The sequence below is a fragment of the Ovis aries genome, chromosome 1, assembly GCF_016772045.2.
Source record: "Ovis aries strain OAR_USU_Benz2616 breed Rambouillet chromosome 1, ARS-UI_Ramb_v3.0, whole genome shotgun sequence".
NCBI lineage: Eukaryota > Metazoa > Chordata > Mammalia > Artiodactyla > Bovidae > Ovis > Ovis aries.
This window is the reverse complement of record NC_056054.1, coordinates 257983117-258000786: the sequence shown is the minus strand read 5'-3', so window position 1 is coordinate 258000786 and position 17670 is coordinate 257983117. Positions and strand designations below refer to the sequence as shown.

Sequence of the window (17670 nt, the reverse complement as noted above, 5' to 3'; positions counted from 1 at the left end):
TTTGGGCTTCCCATGTGGTTCAGCATTAAAAAATTCTCCTGCCAATGCAGAAGAAGCGGGTTCAGTCACTGGGCTGGGAAGATCCCCTGGAGGAGAAAATAGCAACCCACTGCAGTATTCTTGCCTGGGAAATCCCAAGGACAGAGGAGCCTGGCGGGCTACAGGCCATGGGGTCACAAAAGAGTCAGACGTGACCTAGCGACTAAAACAACACTACTTGTTTACAGTTTTGTCACACGGCTGTATTTGTATATTTATAGTCACACTGAGAAAGGCCTTTACCACTCCTAGCTTACAAGGAAGCCTGCAACGCTTCTAATTTTACTATAGCTTCATTGCTATATTTATATATTGAATCCATTTACAGTTTGTACTAGTATTAGATGTAAGTTTTCTATCCTGCTGAAGTTTTTTCCCAGAAGATTACCTAAGGGTTTTGGCACTGTTTGTTGACTAGCGCATCTTTTCCCCCACTATTTTATATTAAAATTCCATATGTCTATTTCTAGAATTTTTATTATTCTTTCATTTTATTAACCGAAATAACACTGTTATAATTATTAAAAGTTACATACGCCTAAATATCTAAAGGGCTGGACATTCCACATTCTCTATTTTTTCTGAGTTCTCATGGCTATGTTTTCACTTACCTTTTCAGTGTTTTTAGTGAAAGTGAAAGTCACTCAGTCGTATGCAACTCTTTGTGACCCCCATGGCCTATACAGTCCATGCAATTCTCCAGGCCAGAATACTGGAGTGAGTAGCCAATTCCCTTCACCACGGGAATTTTCCCAACCCAGGAATCAAATCTGGGTCTCCTGCATTGCAGGCAGGTTCTTTACCAGTTGAGCTACCATGGAAGCCCAGGGGAAGCCCAGGGAAGTTTTTATTGAGATCATATTAAATGCATAAATTAGGGAGAATTCAAAACTTTGTTGCAAATTTGTATAGTCTTCCTTTCCAAGAACACAAAATATTTTCCTATCTGTTCTTATCTTCAAGATCGTTTTAAGGTTTTCTTCATACAGATTTTTCTGTTAAGTTTGTCTCAGGTTTATAATATTTACAAATAATAATGGCTTACCTCTACTTTTCCAATATTTATATTTCTGACTTATTTTGCCTGTTTATATTGGCTGGTACTTACAGTTCAGTACTACATAATAGAATTGGTAGTGGGCATTCTTGTCTTAGTCCTGATTTTAGCAGTATTTCCCTATTAAACATGCTGGCCTTTTGACCAGATAGAGATATTTTTATCAAGTTAAGGAATTAGTTATCTTTCCTATTTTCTTGAGTGTTTCTCAGTACTGGTGTTTAATTTTTTGAAAGGTGTTTTCAACATTTTTAGTACAATTAAGTTACTTTTCTCTTGGATCAATTAATAAGATTAATTATATTCATAGATTACTACTATTGAACCATCTTTACATGTCTAGATTCAAGCCTCTTTCTTTTTAGTATGATACTGAATTATTTATTAATAGTTTACTTAGACCTTTTGCATTAATATTCAAAGTAACTTCAGACTATAGTTTTCTTCTCTAGCCAGTCTTTGTCAGTATCAATGCTTACAAAAATTTTTTGGAAGTTTTCTCTTTCTTTATATGCTTCAGACTAGTTAAAATAACACTAGACTAACTTATGCTTGAAAAGCTTGATAGAATTTCCCCATAAAATAATCTGGCCCTGAAGATTTGTTTTGCTTTTTTTTGTTGGGGGAAGTTGGGGGCTCTTTAATAATTACTTCTGTTTATTTTATGGAAATTCATTTGTGTTAATATTGACAAATTTTATTTTCCTAGAAAATATATGCATTAGACAAACAGTATCTTCCAAAGGCTTCCCAGAAATTTCTGTCAATTCATTGAATAGATAGCTGACCGATGGGTCTCATTACCATGACAATCTAAGAACAATACAGAACTTGGAGAAATGTTTGCATCCCACCCAAATCTCACACTTATAGCCAGAACCAGGCCCCTTTTCTGTTGTGTTTTTCTGGGGTTGTTTGACCTGAGACATGGTTTCCTTTCTCACCTTCCACGCATTTATATATGAGTTATACTTCACCTGTTTCCAAAATGAATTTGAGGCAGTATACCTCAGTCTGATCCCAGGACACACCAGGAACATGTGGCTACTGCCAGCACGTACCCACAATGTTTAATGTAAAAATGAGAAATATTTCAGTTCAGTTCAGTTCAGTTCAATTGCTCAGTCGTGTCCGACTCTTTGTGACCCCATGAATCGCAGCACGCCAGGCCTCCCTGTTCATCACCATCTCCCGGAGTTCACTCAGACTCACGTCCATCGAGTCCGTGATGCCATCCAGCCATCTCATCCTGGGTCGTCCCTTTTTCCTACTGCCCCCAATCCCTCCCAGCATCAGAGCCTTTTCCAGTGAGTCAACTCTTCGCATGAGGTGGCCAAAGTACTGGAGTTTCAGCTTCAGCATCATTCCCTCCAAAGAAATCCCAGGGTTGATCTCCTTCAGAATGGACTGGTTGGATCTCCTTGTAGTCCAAGGGACTCTCAAGAGTTTTCTCCAACACCACAGTTCAAAAGCATCAATTCTTTGGCGCTCAGAAATAGTGTTTGTAAAAATCTTTGGGTTGGCATTATTATAGCCAGTATTACTGGTGTACTTGTATGTGAAGAACAGCAGTTCCCTCTGAGGGCAAGTTTGCCTCACAGGGACTCTTTGTCAGTGTCTGGAGACATTTTGGGTTGTCACCACTCAGAGACTAGGGGTGATATGGCCTCTAGAGGGTATGATGCTGAACATCCTACAGTGCACAGGGCAGCCCCACAAAAAAGAACTGTCTAGCCCAAACATCAACAATGTTCAAGTTGAGAAACTCCGATATAAAACATTTTTTTTAACCTCTGTGTGTCTCAGGATTTTATAGAAGTCTTGCCAAAACTTACAGGATACCATGACCAGGATCTTTTTGGAATTTGGAGTAAAGTCTACGACCCTTTATTTTGCGAGGTAAACGTAAAAATATCAAAGATTAACATGTAATCTGATTTGATGACTTATGCCTGTTTTGAAACAGATGAATACATTTTCCTTTGCTTTTATAAGATATATTACATAGCGTTTGACATTGAAATATAAGTCAAGACTTATTTATATTAACTTAAAATTTCTGGCTTCTTTCTGTTAGTTATGTATTCACCCTTTAGAAAATTGTAAACAAAATTGCTTTTCTGTGCCACGCCAGTTATTTTTCAGTCACTTAGAAATGCTGGGTTCCTGTCATGGACTTTAATGAAAAAAGCAATATTTTTATACTTTATTTAAAGATTTTATAGTATTTTATATAAAAATTTTATAATATTTTATAAAAAGAAAGAAGTTACCTGATTTCTAGATATAGAAATAAGCAAACTTTGAACCACGCTATTAAGATTGATCTATCAGGAAAGAATCTCTCTCTTGCTGTACAATGCATGTGAAATAATCTTTGTAGCTAGATAAATTCTATTTTTTAAAGGGTTTCATGGTGTTTTTCTCAATCATCATGCTCCACCATAATTCTGTTTTCCCAACCAGTTCACTGAATCTTGGGGCAAAATTCTGACCAGCCGCATGACCTCTATCCACTTCTGATTTTGAGGGCGTTGTGAGTGTCTAAGGAGCCACAGTTACTTTCAGAATTCCAACTCAATAATAAATGATACCTGTTGCCCTCTTCCACATCAGAGGTCATTGACCCAGGCACATTCAACATTCCCAATATTTTCAGTGTATCATCAGCATCTGTTTCAAGGAAGACTTTTTAGTCTTATAAAAGTCTTCAATAAAAATAGCCCATTTTTCTGGTTCAAGTCTTGGGGTTTTGGGGGTTTTTTTTTTCCTTACTACAGTTCAGTCTGAGCTATTCCACAGTGTGGCTAAGGTATTTTACATCTCTCTTACGTAATTCTGTAGACTACTTCACTGTCATTTCCTCTTTCATGAACTCTCCCTCTCTCCCAAGAAAGGCTGGACACAGTACTTCTTATGGGAGAAGGAGGATAAAAGGTCAACAAAGAGGATAGTCAGAAATAAAATACACATTTTCTTCCTTTTTCTTTGATACAGGGTGTTCATAATTTCACTTTACCTTCCTGGGCAACAGAGGATACCATGACTAAGTTGAAAGAAATATCAGAATTGTCCCTTCTGTCCCTCTATGGAATTCATAAGCAGAAAGAAAAATCTAGATTGCAGGGGGGTAAGTATTTTTAAAAATGAGAGAAATGCATTAGAATTGTTGTTGAGTGATCTGGGTCTGAGTTCAGGTCCAACTGTTAATCAGCTATGTGACCTTGAATTAGACACATAATCATTCCACCAGCTTCTGTTCTGCAAATTGGGGGTAATACTACTACTCACTTCTTAAGTATTAAAGGTGAAAATGAATGTAGGTATTCCAAAGGCTTAGCACAAATAGTACCTAATACACTGTCAAACATTATGTGTTATATGATTAGCAAAATTATTCACTCTGGGCCTTAATTTTCCCAGCTGGAAAACAGAAACTTTGGGATAATGCTAAATGATACTTTTCATTCTTTCCAGATCAAAAAATCATGGATTTTGTATCTGAGTTCCATGAAAGTCAATTATGCCTGTTGGCTTACTGGATGAATTTTTTCAAGTGGGAGCAAAGGCAAAAGTGGCCTGTTTTCTTGGAACCCTTGGTTGTAACCACTGTTAAAGTTAATACAATATAATTTACAGGCTAATTATGCCCTGTTGATTAACATGTATTGCAATTGACAAGTTTATGACACTGCTCAAATTTTTTCATTGGTGTTAAAAAGTGTTGACTTTTCAGTGATGCCTCTTCTCAGCTGGATTTGACCTCTTACAGAGCCGGACATCCGAACATAATACAATAGCCTAACCCTAGTAATCAGGACAGGTGGGTAGAAGAAAGAAGCCAGGACCAGGCAGGACAGGGACAGGTGATAAGGCTCTGAGGGCAGCTGAGTGGCAGCCCAAGACCCAAGAGGATATGACAGGTTCAAATGCGGTTCATATAGACATTAAAACTAAAGATGGAGAGCAAGAGGAAGTCCACTGTGCCAGGCAGTCATAACAATGAAGAAATTTTAAGCCACAGGAGATGTTCTGAGTCATATACTCCACACAGTTTAAAGAAAACAATATAATCAGGACTCCAATCATTGCTGGACCCTATTCACCATGAAGTTGGAAAAGTTCAACAGACCTCCAGGAGAAAACAGAGACAAAGTATCCTAGGGGTTGGACCAGACTGGAAGGATGTTCACTCAGGATTGTAGAGCAAGAGAAAGAGTTTAAGTCACTAACCAGGAAGGGAGCTACAAAAGCTCATATAAAGAGTGAAGGGACTTGTAATAAGAACAGCTAATGAGGTATGAAGTCAAGATAGTTGGGAGTAATTTCATATGAGGTGAACGTAGTACTTGGGGCAAGTAATTTAGGGCAGCATCATAAACAAATAATCAAGCTGCAGGCCTGCTGTTACAGAGACCTGGTTGCAAGACCCAGAGGGAGACTTGGAATGTACAAGTCTTCACTCCAAGCTTAGGATGTGAGCAGCAAGACTCAGCCCTTCCTTGGGGTTCAGAGAGCACCCAGAGGTGAGTCATAGTTGGAACTTGGTGTCTTCAGAATAATTATCAGGCAGGATATGGACTGTGTGTAGGGACAGAGCCCAGGATGCAACTCAGTCCTACAAACCAAACAACCAAGGACACAGAAGGTGGAAGCTGGGCCTCCTTGACCACACAAGTACCAGGTCTCATTCCTGAACCAGCAGGAGCCAACAGTATGGTGGCCAAATGCTTCAGATGGTGAAGACAGGACTCTGTTTCCCCCAACCTAGTCACGATGGGCTCAGGCAATCATCCACTCACTACTCAAGATGATATCCATGGACCAGCAAAGTCAGCATCCACCAAGCCTCTGACAAGAAATGCGGAATTCCAGGCCCCACCACAGAGCAGCTGAATCTAAATCTACATTTTAATGAAATCCCATTAAAGTTTCAGAAGCACTTCTCTAGATGTAGGAGACAGTGAAGAAAAGGCCAGGGAAAGCCAGGAAGGAATCTACAAGAATCTGTTAATAGATGCAGGGGTCTGAATATAAGACCACATCTTATCTGAATATAAGATGTGGGATTTTTTTTTCCAACAGCTTGCTTATACTTCCTTTACTTTTTCCCTTTGACTACTAGAAATTGCATTTTGGGGAAGTCACCTTCTCTCTCTGGGTCTCAGTTTCCCCATCTGGTGAGTGCATAAAACTAGATTCTATCAGAGTCCTTCCCTAAGGTATTCTCTGGGTCTTAGACTCCAAAAGCTAGCACTCATATGCACACACCTGTACTATTTTCCAGGGGAAGCTCAGTACGATTAATGAGCCAGGAAGTTGTTACCTTCATAATTCCTGCCAAGTCACAATTTCAGCCTATTGTTCAGATCTGGCAAAGCAAGAGAGGTTTGTCAACTATACACTTGTTGAGTTATAAAGCACCTGAACCTAATGCTGCAGAAAAAGCATGAACCGTTTGGTGACAGAGTCCCAGGGGAACATCAGGACTTTGACGGGCATCTTCTTACCTTTGCCAGAACTTCTGTTCCATCAGTTGGTTTCAAGGGTGACACTGTTCAGTAATATCCTCCTCCCACTGCTTTCACCGCTACAACACCCCACCCCACCCCCAGCACACACACACACAGAGAAATCTCTAGACTAATTCCTAAGACTAATTTAGGAATATATGCCTGGTCCTGTTTGTATAAGGGTTTCCCAGGTGGCTCAGTGGTAAAGAATCTGCCTGCCAATGCAGGAGAAGCTGAGGATATGGATTCAGTCAATCCCGGGGTTGAGAGGATCCCCTGGAGGAGGAAATGGCAACCAACTCCAGTATTTTTGCCTGGGAAACCCCATGGACAGAGCAGCTTGACAGGCTACTGTCCATGGGGATGCAGAGTTGAACACAACTGAGCGACTAAGCATGCGCATGTACCTGCTTGTTTTAATGGAAACTGCTTCTTGCTGAAGACCAGAGGTTGGCAAGCTACAGCCTGCAGGCCAGATCTGGCCTGCTGCCACCTATTTTTTATTAGTAAAATGCTACTGAAGCTCAGTCACACTCATGCATTTATGCGGTATATTTAACTGCTTTTGTGCTTCCATTTGAGAATGAATGGTTGTGACGGAACACATGGCCCATAGAGCCTAAATCATATAACTTTTTTTCTCTTTCTTTTTTTTTTAATTAATTTATTTTAATCGGAGGCTAATTGCTTTACAATATTGTAGTGGTTTTTGCCATACATTGACATGAATCAGCCATGGGTATACATGTGTCCCCCATCCTGAACCCCTCTCCCACCTCGCTCCTCATCCCATCCCTCAGGGTCATCCCAGTGCACTGATGCATCCCTGTCTCATGCATTGAACCTGGACTGGTGATCTATTTCACATATGGTAATATACATGTTTCAATGAAGGCGAGGGTAGGATGCTTTGAGAGAATAGCATAAATCATATAACTTTCACAGAACAAATTTGCCAACTCCTGCTGTAGCCCAAGAGAGAGAAGTGAAGTTTGTATCCTTAAATAATGATATTTGGTCCAATGTGTGCAGGTTTAATAAATTATGCACCAGGGAGCTTGGGTGCTAGCTTATGCTACAGTATGGCCTAGTAATTAAGAGGAAAGGTTTTGAAGCTGGACCTTCTGAGTTCAAAGAAACTCAGCCCCTCTGCGTACAAGGATCTTGGGCAAGTTGCTGAACCTCTCTGAGCTTCAATTTCCCTTCATATATAACTTGACTATTGACCTGCCAGAGCCTGTAGGTGCTTACGACAGTTACCCCTATTTTCTCCTGGGACAAGCTGGGAAACCACCACAGAACCAAGAGCTGATCTATTCCATCATCAACACTGAAGGCTGCTGCAAAGACAGCTACTGACAAGGAACAAGTTGCTAATTGAACTAAATCCATGTCTAGCCATTAACTAATTAACTGATGTTAATTAGCTAAGTGTTATAGACAATGCATGTTGGTCAGTGTAGAATATCTCCTTTCAGGTATGCTGTGCTGTGCTCTGCTTAGTCACTCAGTTGTGTCTGACCCTTTGCGACCCTGTGGACTGTAGCCCGCCAGGCTCCTCTGTCCATGGGGATTCTCCAGGCAAGAATACTGCAGTGGGTTGCCATGCCCTCCTCCAGGGTATCTTCCCGACCCAAAGATTGAACCCAGGTCTCCAACATTGCAGGAGGATTCTTTACCATCTGAGCCACCAGAAAAGCACTGACAAGGAACAAATTGCTGATTGAAGGTGACTGCCTGTCATCACTCCCAGAAACTCAGCCACAGAGTTTACTTCTGATGTGGCCTGAAGTTCAAGATACAGCTCCAAAGGGCTCCCAGAGGCCAACCTGCCCTGAGGCAGAGGAATGCAGACCTATGGGAGATGTAGCCTCCAGCTCCCTCCATTCCTAGTTAAGACGTCCCAGCAGCCACGGATGCCGATCATCTCCCTCCTTAGTTCATTCCTCTTTGTGCTTATGGTGGTACACAGACCAATGGGACGGTCTCTTCTCACTGTTTTATGAGATTTTTGAGGACAGGAGACACAAGTCTAATTGACTTGTGGTAGCTGTTCAGTGTGTATTTTGCAAAGTGGACCATACAGTCTAGGATTATAATCAATCTGTTAACATCAATGCCCTGCTCATTACAAAAGAAAACTGGTCATCCTCAAGTAAGGAGACCACAGGCTGTAGAGAGATGACCAAGAAGACACAAGGAGTCCTCAGGGGATGGTGTGGAAGCCCCTGAGGCAGCACCTGCTCAGAACAACACCTGCACCACAGGTACCTTCAGCATCGGTGTCTGCTGAAAGGATGGAGACTCTGCTCTGTGTCTGTTTGCCTTCTACCACCTTAGGAGCAACAGGGGCAAAGGGCAAACTTTTTCCTCTACTGACAACAGTTGGAGCCCTGGATGAAACCTGAAGGTTCTGGCTGCCTCCCAATAGTGAAACCTAGTGTAACCTGGAGCAATGGTCCCCAGAAAACAGTCCATGCCCTGTGCAGAGATCCAGAGAGCTGCTTTCTCCCCTGGCTTCACCCAGGTGTGGCAACTAGAAGGATGAAGACAGAGAGGTCTATGCCGCACTGTCATTTCAGACCTGCCCTGAACAGAGCACTGGCTAACAACTATCTGGAAAAAGCCATCTGAAATTCCTTCCAAGTTCATCAACCTCCTAACTTAGAGTTTTAACAAAATCTGGTAGAATCAAATCTGAATGTGCCAATCCAGCTCTCCTTCCCCAGTGAGTGAGTCACTTAATGGCTCTGAGCCTCAGCTTCCTAACCTCTGAATGGGGGATAGAAGTCAGGATTCAGTAAATAATGTATATAAATCATGCTACTAGCACATAGCAGCAGAGAAGGCAATGGCAACCCACTCCAGTACTCTTGCCTGGAAAATCCCATGGACAGAGGAGCCTGATAGGCTGCAGTCCATGGGGTCGCTAGGAGTCGGACACGACTGAGCGACTTTGCTTTCACTTTTCATTTTCATGCATTGGAGAAGGAAATGGCAACCCACTCCAGTGTTCTTGCCTGGAGAATCCCAGGGACAGGGGAGCCTGGTGGGCTGCCGTCTATGGGGTCGCACAGAGTCGGACACGACTGAAGTGACTTAGCAGCAGCAGCAGCAGCAGCACATAGCAGATGCTCCAGCAAAATGAGTTCTTGCCCTCCCTTCTTAAGTCTTGAGAATCCTGGCAGAGAGACTCTCTATACGAATGAGCAAAAAGCTTATGAACTGAAATATAAGTCCACATTTGGTTCAGCTCTATTGTTGATCTGTCTTCATAAAGGTGTCCTGATCAATGAAATCCTCAATCACATGAAGAGTGCAACTCAGCCATCAAACCGCAGAAAACTCATTATGTATTCTGCAGTAAGTATTCTGTCTCCATTCAACATCTGTTCAAGTGTATGAGCTCTCTCAGCAGGGGCCTCAACTTCTTCATCATCATTTCCAATTCAGATGTTCAAAATTTTTTAGTGAAATATATAATTCTGGGTCCCAAGGAATTTACAGTCTAATCCCTGATAACTCAGTTGGTAAAGAATCCGCATGCAATGCAGGAGACCCTGGGTTGGGAAGATCCGCTGGAGAAGGGATAGGCCACCCACTCCAGTATTCTTGGGCTTCCCTTGTGGCTCAGCTGGTAAAGAATCCACCTGCAATGCAGGAGAGATCCCTGGGTTGGGAAGGTCCCCTGGAGAAGGGAAAGGCTACCCACTCCAGCATTCTGGCCTAGAGAATTCCATGGACTGTATAGTCCATGGGGTCGCAAAGAGTCGGACACAACTGAGCAGCTTTGACTTTTTTTACTGACAAAAAAAAGTAAGCATATAAACACCCAGCATAGCAGAATAGCAATGTCACACAAGCCAATGAATTAGTGCCTCAGAGAAAGGAAACATCATTTCTGTTCCAAACTAAAATTAGAGGCAAAATAGCAGAGGGAAAGAAGTAGAAAGGTTAAAAGAAAAGCTGAGTGTACAGGACTTGGTGATGGACTGGAATGTGGGTGAAGGACAGTGGTATGCAAGTTAAGCCATAGATGAAGGTAGTGTTTCAAAAGTCGATGACTGGAAGGAGGGTAGAACTATTAACAGATGTGGTCATGGTCCAGGTGAATATACTGATTAGACAATTGAGTTTGAAATGCCAGCAACATCCAAGTAGGAATCTTCAGATGGCAGAGGTGAAAGAAAAAATAAAAGGGAAGGAAAGCTCCAACTTGAAGTCAGAGTTATATTTGGGTGCAAAAAGGAAAGAGAGTGAGATCTCAGAAAAGACATCCATGTTGGAGCAGCAGTCAGGGAAAGAGGAGAATTCCAGGGATATACCGTGTACTGAAATGGGTGTCCATGGAGTCTGGGATGAGCAGGGAAACAGGACATGGAGGGATGGGTCAGGCTCCCACCCACTTCTGCAGGACAGAGGATTTCTCAGATGTGGTCTGGCTGGTGTCATTCTGCAAGAAGATGAAAGAATCAATTAAAGATAAAGCAGAGTTTATTATCTGGGGTTCTAAATGGTATAGACTAGAGAAAAGTCTCATGGAGGAAACAAAGTATAGTACCTCTTAGAGAAAGATAGGCCTGAAATTATATGGTTTCTAATTGTAACTTGTTGTATGACTTCTGGAAAGTCATAAATCTGTAACTCCTTTTTTTCCTCTAGTGAATTGGTTCTAATCCCTTTGGAGTATGTAAACACTGCCATATAGTTTAGGTAACCAAAAGTTAGGCCCATTTTATAGATATGAAAATTAAGGATTTCTTAAGATTAGGTAGCTAATCAATGGCAAAACTGGAATTGAAAACCAGTCCCCCTTGCCTTCTGGCTATTCTAAAATAAACCTTTAGCAATTATTTTTAAGCTACGCTCTCTACTTCCTTCCTTTCATTTTATTCTATATAAATGTTTTTAACCTCATATATTCTTCCCCAACTTTAAAATCACAGATGATATTGATCTATAGAAAACAAATATAATCTAGCATTAATATATTCCAAGTTATTTTAAAATTTAATGAAAATCAATGAAACACACTAAAACAGAGATATGTTCTATGGGGTAGGCATAGGACAAAATCAGAAGACTTGACTCAGATTTACTTTCTGCCGTTTTGAAGATGTATGACATAAAGTAAGCTACTTAATTCCGCCCCCCTCCCCCCCCCCCTTTTTTTTTCTTTTTGGCTGCACCACATGGCTTGTAGGATCTTAGTTCCCCAACTAGGGACTGAACTCAACCCCTTGGCATCAAAAGGGCAGAGTCCTAACCACTGGACCACCAGGGAGTTCTGCCCAAGTTACTTCATTTCTTTGGGTCTCAGTTTCTTCATCTTATTTAAAGGAAATACTTGTATGTATGCAAATCTCATTGCCTAGCACCAAAGAGATGCACAATCAAAATTCATCCTTTCCCTCTCTACTTCTTAAGTCACTGGGGTCATGGGAGATTTAGTTGGATCAGAAATCACCATGGTACTCTACGGTGCTTGTTACACACCTATTGACTGTAAATTTGAAACAGATAAAAATCAAAAATGTTTGTTTCAAAATCTCTGTAGCATGACACTACTGTGAGTGGCCTGCAGATGGCGCTAGATGTTTACAACGGAATCCTTCCTCCCTATGCGTCCTGCCACATGATGGAATTGTACTTCCAGGAGGGGTAAGTGTCTAAGCGGTGTTTATCAAAATTAATACCACTGGAAACCAGGCATTATGATCATTTGTGTTATTATTGACTTAAGGGTTGTCTTGTCTATTTGGTTGGTTTGGTTTTATATTCAGGGGGAAGAATGGTAACTGTATCTTTGCTTAGTCATGACTCCTTTTTTTCTTTATTTTCATAAAGACTTTAATTGGGAAATCACGTACAGACACAGTAGATGAGAAATTTGATAGAACCACCCCCCATCAGCGACAGAAATTATGTTTTTTTAAAAAAGATTAAGGTATTCTAAGAAGGATGTGGACATTACACTGTTCCCTTGTAAAACACAGGGTGGTAGAAGATATCAAGAAAAAATTGTTTGTTGCTGGTTACAAATAATGTTCTTTCAGTTAAAGACTTCAAACATATCCATGAAACTTATGGTTATTCATATCCACCAGGTAAGATTCTTAAAGTATTCCTCTGCATAATGTCCACTACTTTGCAATCTGGTGTGGCCCTCCCCAGCTGACCAAGGCTTGGCTGAAGCCCACTAGAAAGGCCATGATTAGAGAGACCAAATGTCCTAGTTTAACCAGAACTGGAGGGGTTCCCAGAACATATAAGTTTCATTGTTAAAATCGGTAAAGCCCTGGGCAAACCAGAAAGAGTTGGCCACCATAGCCAAGGTCATAGCAAAAATTTGTGTCTGCTGTAACACTGGCACTCTTGTTGGGAAGAAGAGACCTCATGGATATTATTGATGGAATAATCACAGTGCAAGAACTGAATTAGAGCAGGGACTCTAGAGTTTTATTTCAGAGTTAGCTGGGGAGGTGCATTTTTCTCTCCTCTGAAGGCATTCACAATAGCTGCAGTCAGGACCATCTGACTGCAGTTATATAAGGCCCTGTGCTCGGAAGAGCCTATGCTTGGTTTAACAATTCAGTGTTGCCCTTTTAAAATTCTTAATAATTTTTCAACAAGGTATCCTGCATTTCTTTTGGCAAATTTTGTAGTTCTGGCTACCTGAATTTGTAGAATAGGAAAGTAGCAAAACAGAGGCCCATTCTCAACCAAAATCTTCACTGCTTACAAAGAAAGTGAGCTCTGCAGCTAGGGAAAAAGTATGTTCATTCTTCGTTGAACTTCTAACTGGGTGCCAAGCATAAAGAGATAGAACTAAAATGTGTGGTCTTAGCAAGCTTTGCTCTCAAATATCTAGAGTCAGAATGGAGAGATAATGCCCATAACATGGAGAAAATCCAAACAGGGCCAAAAATAGTAATTCAAAGACATGGACATCAAGTGCTCTGTCAATAAAAAGCCCTGCAAAAGACTTCCGCTTTGAAGACTGGCTCCAGGCACAGAGTTTATAAATCCAGTGAACATTCCAGGATCAACTCTAGGAATAGGCACTGTCACGTTGGGATATGACAAAAGAAACTACCCACTTTTCTCGGCCTCTTCTCCCTGGTTTCTGCACCCAGTAGTCCTGAGCTTGTGTTTATTTAGGGTGCTGCAGCATTTTGTCTCACTGAATAGCTTGAATAAATTCATGTTATGAATCAAGCTTGGGGCATTTTTCATCTGAGAGACACTGACCTATAGAGAGAAAAGTAACCAAGGGTCACTCACAGGTAGAAGTCAAATTTGTTGTTATATTGGGATTTTTTAACACTCTAGAGGAGTATCAAAAGTTAAACGTGCTTATTTTTAAATTAAGAGCAAGGAGAATCCAAGTTAGCAAATACAGGTATAAAGTATATACCTACAAATTAGGTGATCCTGAGTGATCCCACTTTATCCATATTAGAAAATAAAGAGAAAAAGAAAATTTTTAGATTTTTATTTAAACAGACAAACTTTTAAGGCTGTAGATAAGGTAACTAAATATATTTTTAAAATATTCTATTTTTTGGTTAAGTAAACAAACTTAAAATCATATATAAAATAATTCACTAAGTTAAAAAATAGTGCTTCTTCTCACTTTCATATTTTATGAAATACTTTTATTCAAACTCTCTGTAGGTACCTTAACTTGTATCTTACCACTCAAGCCAATTTTAAGTCCTCTAAAAATATTTTCCAAATATATTAATTATAAGGGTAATTTTGGCTGCTGCACAAATGAACCTCAAATCTCAGAGGCTTAACTCAATGGAGATTTCTTTCTCATTCATCTAACAGTCCAATGTAGATGTTCCTGGCCAACAGGAAGTGACTCATCTTTGGTGTGATTCACACGTGGTGATTTGTGAACTGGGGGGTTCCAGCCTTTGGACCTACAGTTTTCAAAAGTGCCCTCCTCATCTGCAGAAAGCATGTAGGAAAGAATGAGAGGGTGAAGAGGGCAAACTGCTTATCAAGCATCTCAGCCCAGAAGGAAAATATGTCAGTTCTACTCGCTAAAATTAGTCACTTGGTCCCTCTTAAGTGCAGGGGAGTCTGGGAAGTATATTCACTTCTCAGCTGTAACCTTATTTGATGGAAAGAGAATCGTGAATTTTGATGAACTATTAGTCCTCTTTGCCATATTACCATGAGATAAAGGGTACTGTCACTGAAAATTTTATACAAGATATATGTACTCATTCATATACTATTAGAGGAGTTTTTAGGAACATATAAGTGAATATTTGTAATTGCTACTTTTTACATGGCTTCTTGGGCTTCACAGGTGGTGCTAGTGGTAAAGAGCCCACCTGCCAAAGTAGGAGACGTAAGAGACGCAGGTTTGATCCCTCGTTCGGGAAGATCCCCTGGAGGAAGGCACAGCAACTCACTCCAGTATTCTTGCCTGGAGAATCCCTATGGACAGAGAAGCCTGGCGGGCTACAGTCCATAGGGTCTCAAAGTGTTGGACATGACAGAAACGACTTAGCACACATATGGCTTCTTAAAGTGATGCTTTTCAAAAGACTTGCTCGTAACAACAACCAAAAGTTGCAGCTGTGTGATTACCATCCCAAGAAGGATCTTCTCTCCTGTCTCTTTGGCAGGTGACTTCTACAGGGGATCCTGTACTAGCTTTACAAGGTTGGTTTGGGACAGTGGTCCCTCCTTAAGCAATATATTGTTTTATGAATAAAGTAGTGGGAGAGCCCGCCTCAACATCAGCAGATGTAAGGACTTAAGTATACACTCACCCTCTCTTTCAGAGGTATCATTTTTATGTCTTGCTGTATATTCAAGCACATTTGTTGTTGTTGTTCATTCGCTAAGTCATGTCTAACTGTTTGTGACCCCGTGGACTGTAGTGCACCAGGCCTCCCTGTCCCTCACTATATCCTAGAGATTGCCCAAGTTCATGTCCATTGAATTGGTGATGCCATCCAACCATCTCATCCTCTGTCACCCTCTTTTCCTTCTGCCTTCAATCTTTCCCAGCATCAGGGTCTTTTCCAATTAGTCGGTTCTTCACATCAGGTGGCCAAAGTATTGGAGCTTCAGCTTCAGCACCAGTCCTTCCAATGAATATTCAGGGTTGATTTCCTTTAGGATTGACCTGTTTGATCTCCATTCAGTCCAAGGGATTCTCAAGAGTCTTCTCCAGCACCACAGTTCAAAAGCATCGATTCTTTGGCGTTCTGCCTTACATGACTACTGGAAAGACTACAGCTTTGACTATATGGTCTTTTGATGGCAAAGTGATGTCTTTGCTTTTTAATATACTGTCTAGGTTTGTCATTGCTTTCCTTCCAAGAAGTAATCGTCTTCTGATTTCATGGCAGCAGTCACCATCCACAGTGATTTTAGAGCTCAAGAAGAGAAAATCTGTCACGGCTCCCACTTTTTCCCCTTCTATTTGCCATGAAGTGATGGGGCCGGATGCCATGCTGTTAGTTTTTCTTATATATATTATTCATTTTAATGTTTCAGGCCTGGTTAAGGACAGGGAAGATACATTCGTTCAGGGGTAAGACTGAAAGAAATACTGAGAGAGAAAAAAGGAGAAAAGGACAGAGCAAATCAGAAGCATGAAAGGGACAGAATAGGAGAAAGAAACCCCAACATCCCACCTGTGCCCTACTTCTTACCTGAAGTTTCACCAAATCACCCCAAGTCCCCCAACCATTGTGTCTCAGCTCCTTCTCTAACTCAGCATCCCAGGTCCCACCTCACATGCCCCTGGTCATCTAACAAACCAGCTCTCCCATTTCCTCCCTCCCAATCAGGCCCACGTACCCCAATCCCCCTCTTCCCACAGCTAAACTGGCTAATATCTACTCATTCCCATAAATTCTTCCACTAGGCCTTCAACTGACATGGTACAGACCAGGTAGAAAGACTTCCAATGGCAGGTCAATAGCACAGATCTAACAGAGCTCTTCCCTCTATTCCTTCCACCTTTCTCCACCAGAGAATACTTCGTAGAGATGTACTATCGGAATGAGACGCAATATGAACCACATCCCCTCACGCTACCTGGCTGCACCCCCAGCTGCCCTTTGACGAAGTTTGTTGAGCTGGTTGCCCCCGTTATCTCCCAAGACTGGTCCATGGAGTGTGCCATAAGCAACCATAAAGGTACTGAGGACATTATCAATTAGGGTGAATGCAGAGCTCTGCAGAGAAGGCAGAACCTCTTTTTTCCAGATGGATGGTGCTTTGAGATTATAAACTGGCTTCACCCCCATCTTTGAGGGAAACAGGGTTTGGGTGATAATTGTATGTTTCAGAGACCTCAACTTCAGGAGACTCTTATTTCTCCACTGGGCCCTGCCTCTACCTGCCATAAACCTTGTCAATCTATATAAACCGAGGAAGCAGTAATCAAGCAGAAAGCATTTACGTGGGATTAAAGAATTGGAATTCAGGGAACAAGCATCAGACTGATCTTGGAGAAACAGTAGTGAACAGTCCTGATGAGAAATCTTAGTTCTTTGCCCAGGAATTGAACCTCGGTAGCCTGGATGAAAACCAGGAATCCTAACCACTAGACCAACAGGAACTAGAGGCAAGGGGTGAAATTCCCAGGCTCTTCCCCTCCTTTGAAAGCAAGAATGTTCAAGGAGGTGAAAATTTTAAAACCAGGTACAAAGTTTATATTAGCACAACCAATGGGAGAGCACTCAGAGAAGTAGTTCGTATAAGTGAGAAGCTAGGCAGAAATACACACCCACAGAGAAAGAGTGTGGGAGTCCTCTCTAATGAGGAGGAGCACAGTAAAGAGGTGACTTAAATCCCTTGTATAAGACAGATCTTCTGGGTCTTTGTTTACCTTTGGCCAATTATGTTGGGTTTCTTTTTCATACCTGACCAGTCCTAGGACTCTTCCCAAGACGCATGTGTAACTTTCTGCTAAGATGGATCCCACTGCAGAAGCCTGTGAGGACATGTCCAAACTTTTTATAGTGTGGTACCCTTCCTTTTTTGACCCCCAAGGAGCTTTCGTGAGCATCTGCTGACATG

At 41.4% G+C, this 17670-nt stretch overlaps 1 protein-coding gene across 4 annotated transcripts in view; it reads left to right on the top strand.

Annotated features, from left to right (window-relative positions):
• ACP3 (acid phosphatase 3) overlaps positions 1 to 17670 on the top strand; it is a 59720-nt gene that overhangs the window by 20804 nt on the left and 21246 nt on the right. For 3 of the 4 annotated variants that reach the window (XM_004003341.6, XM_042237091.2, XM_060395787.1), the window contains exons 6-10: positions 2903 to 2995; positions 4094 to 4226; positions 9890 to 9972; positions 12167 to 12270; positions 16619 to 16785. In XM_004003341.6, the coding sequence (XP_004003390.2) occupies positions 2903 to 2995; positions 4094 to 4226; positions 9890 to 9972; positions 12167 to 12270; positions 16619 to 16785 (580 nt within the window). The remainder of the gene's footprint in view (positions 1 to 2902; positions 2996 to 4093; positions 4227 to 9889; positions 9973 to 12166; positions 12271 to 16618; positions 16786 to 17670) is intronic. The other variant, XM_012103427.5, reaches the window with a different exon arrangement.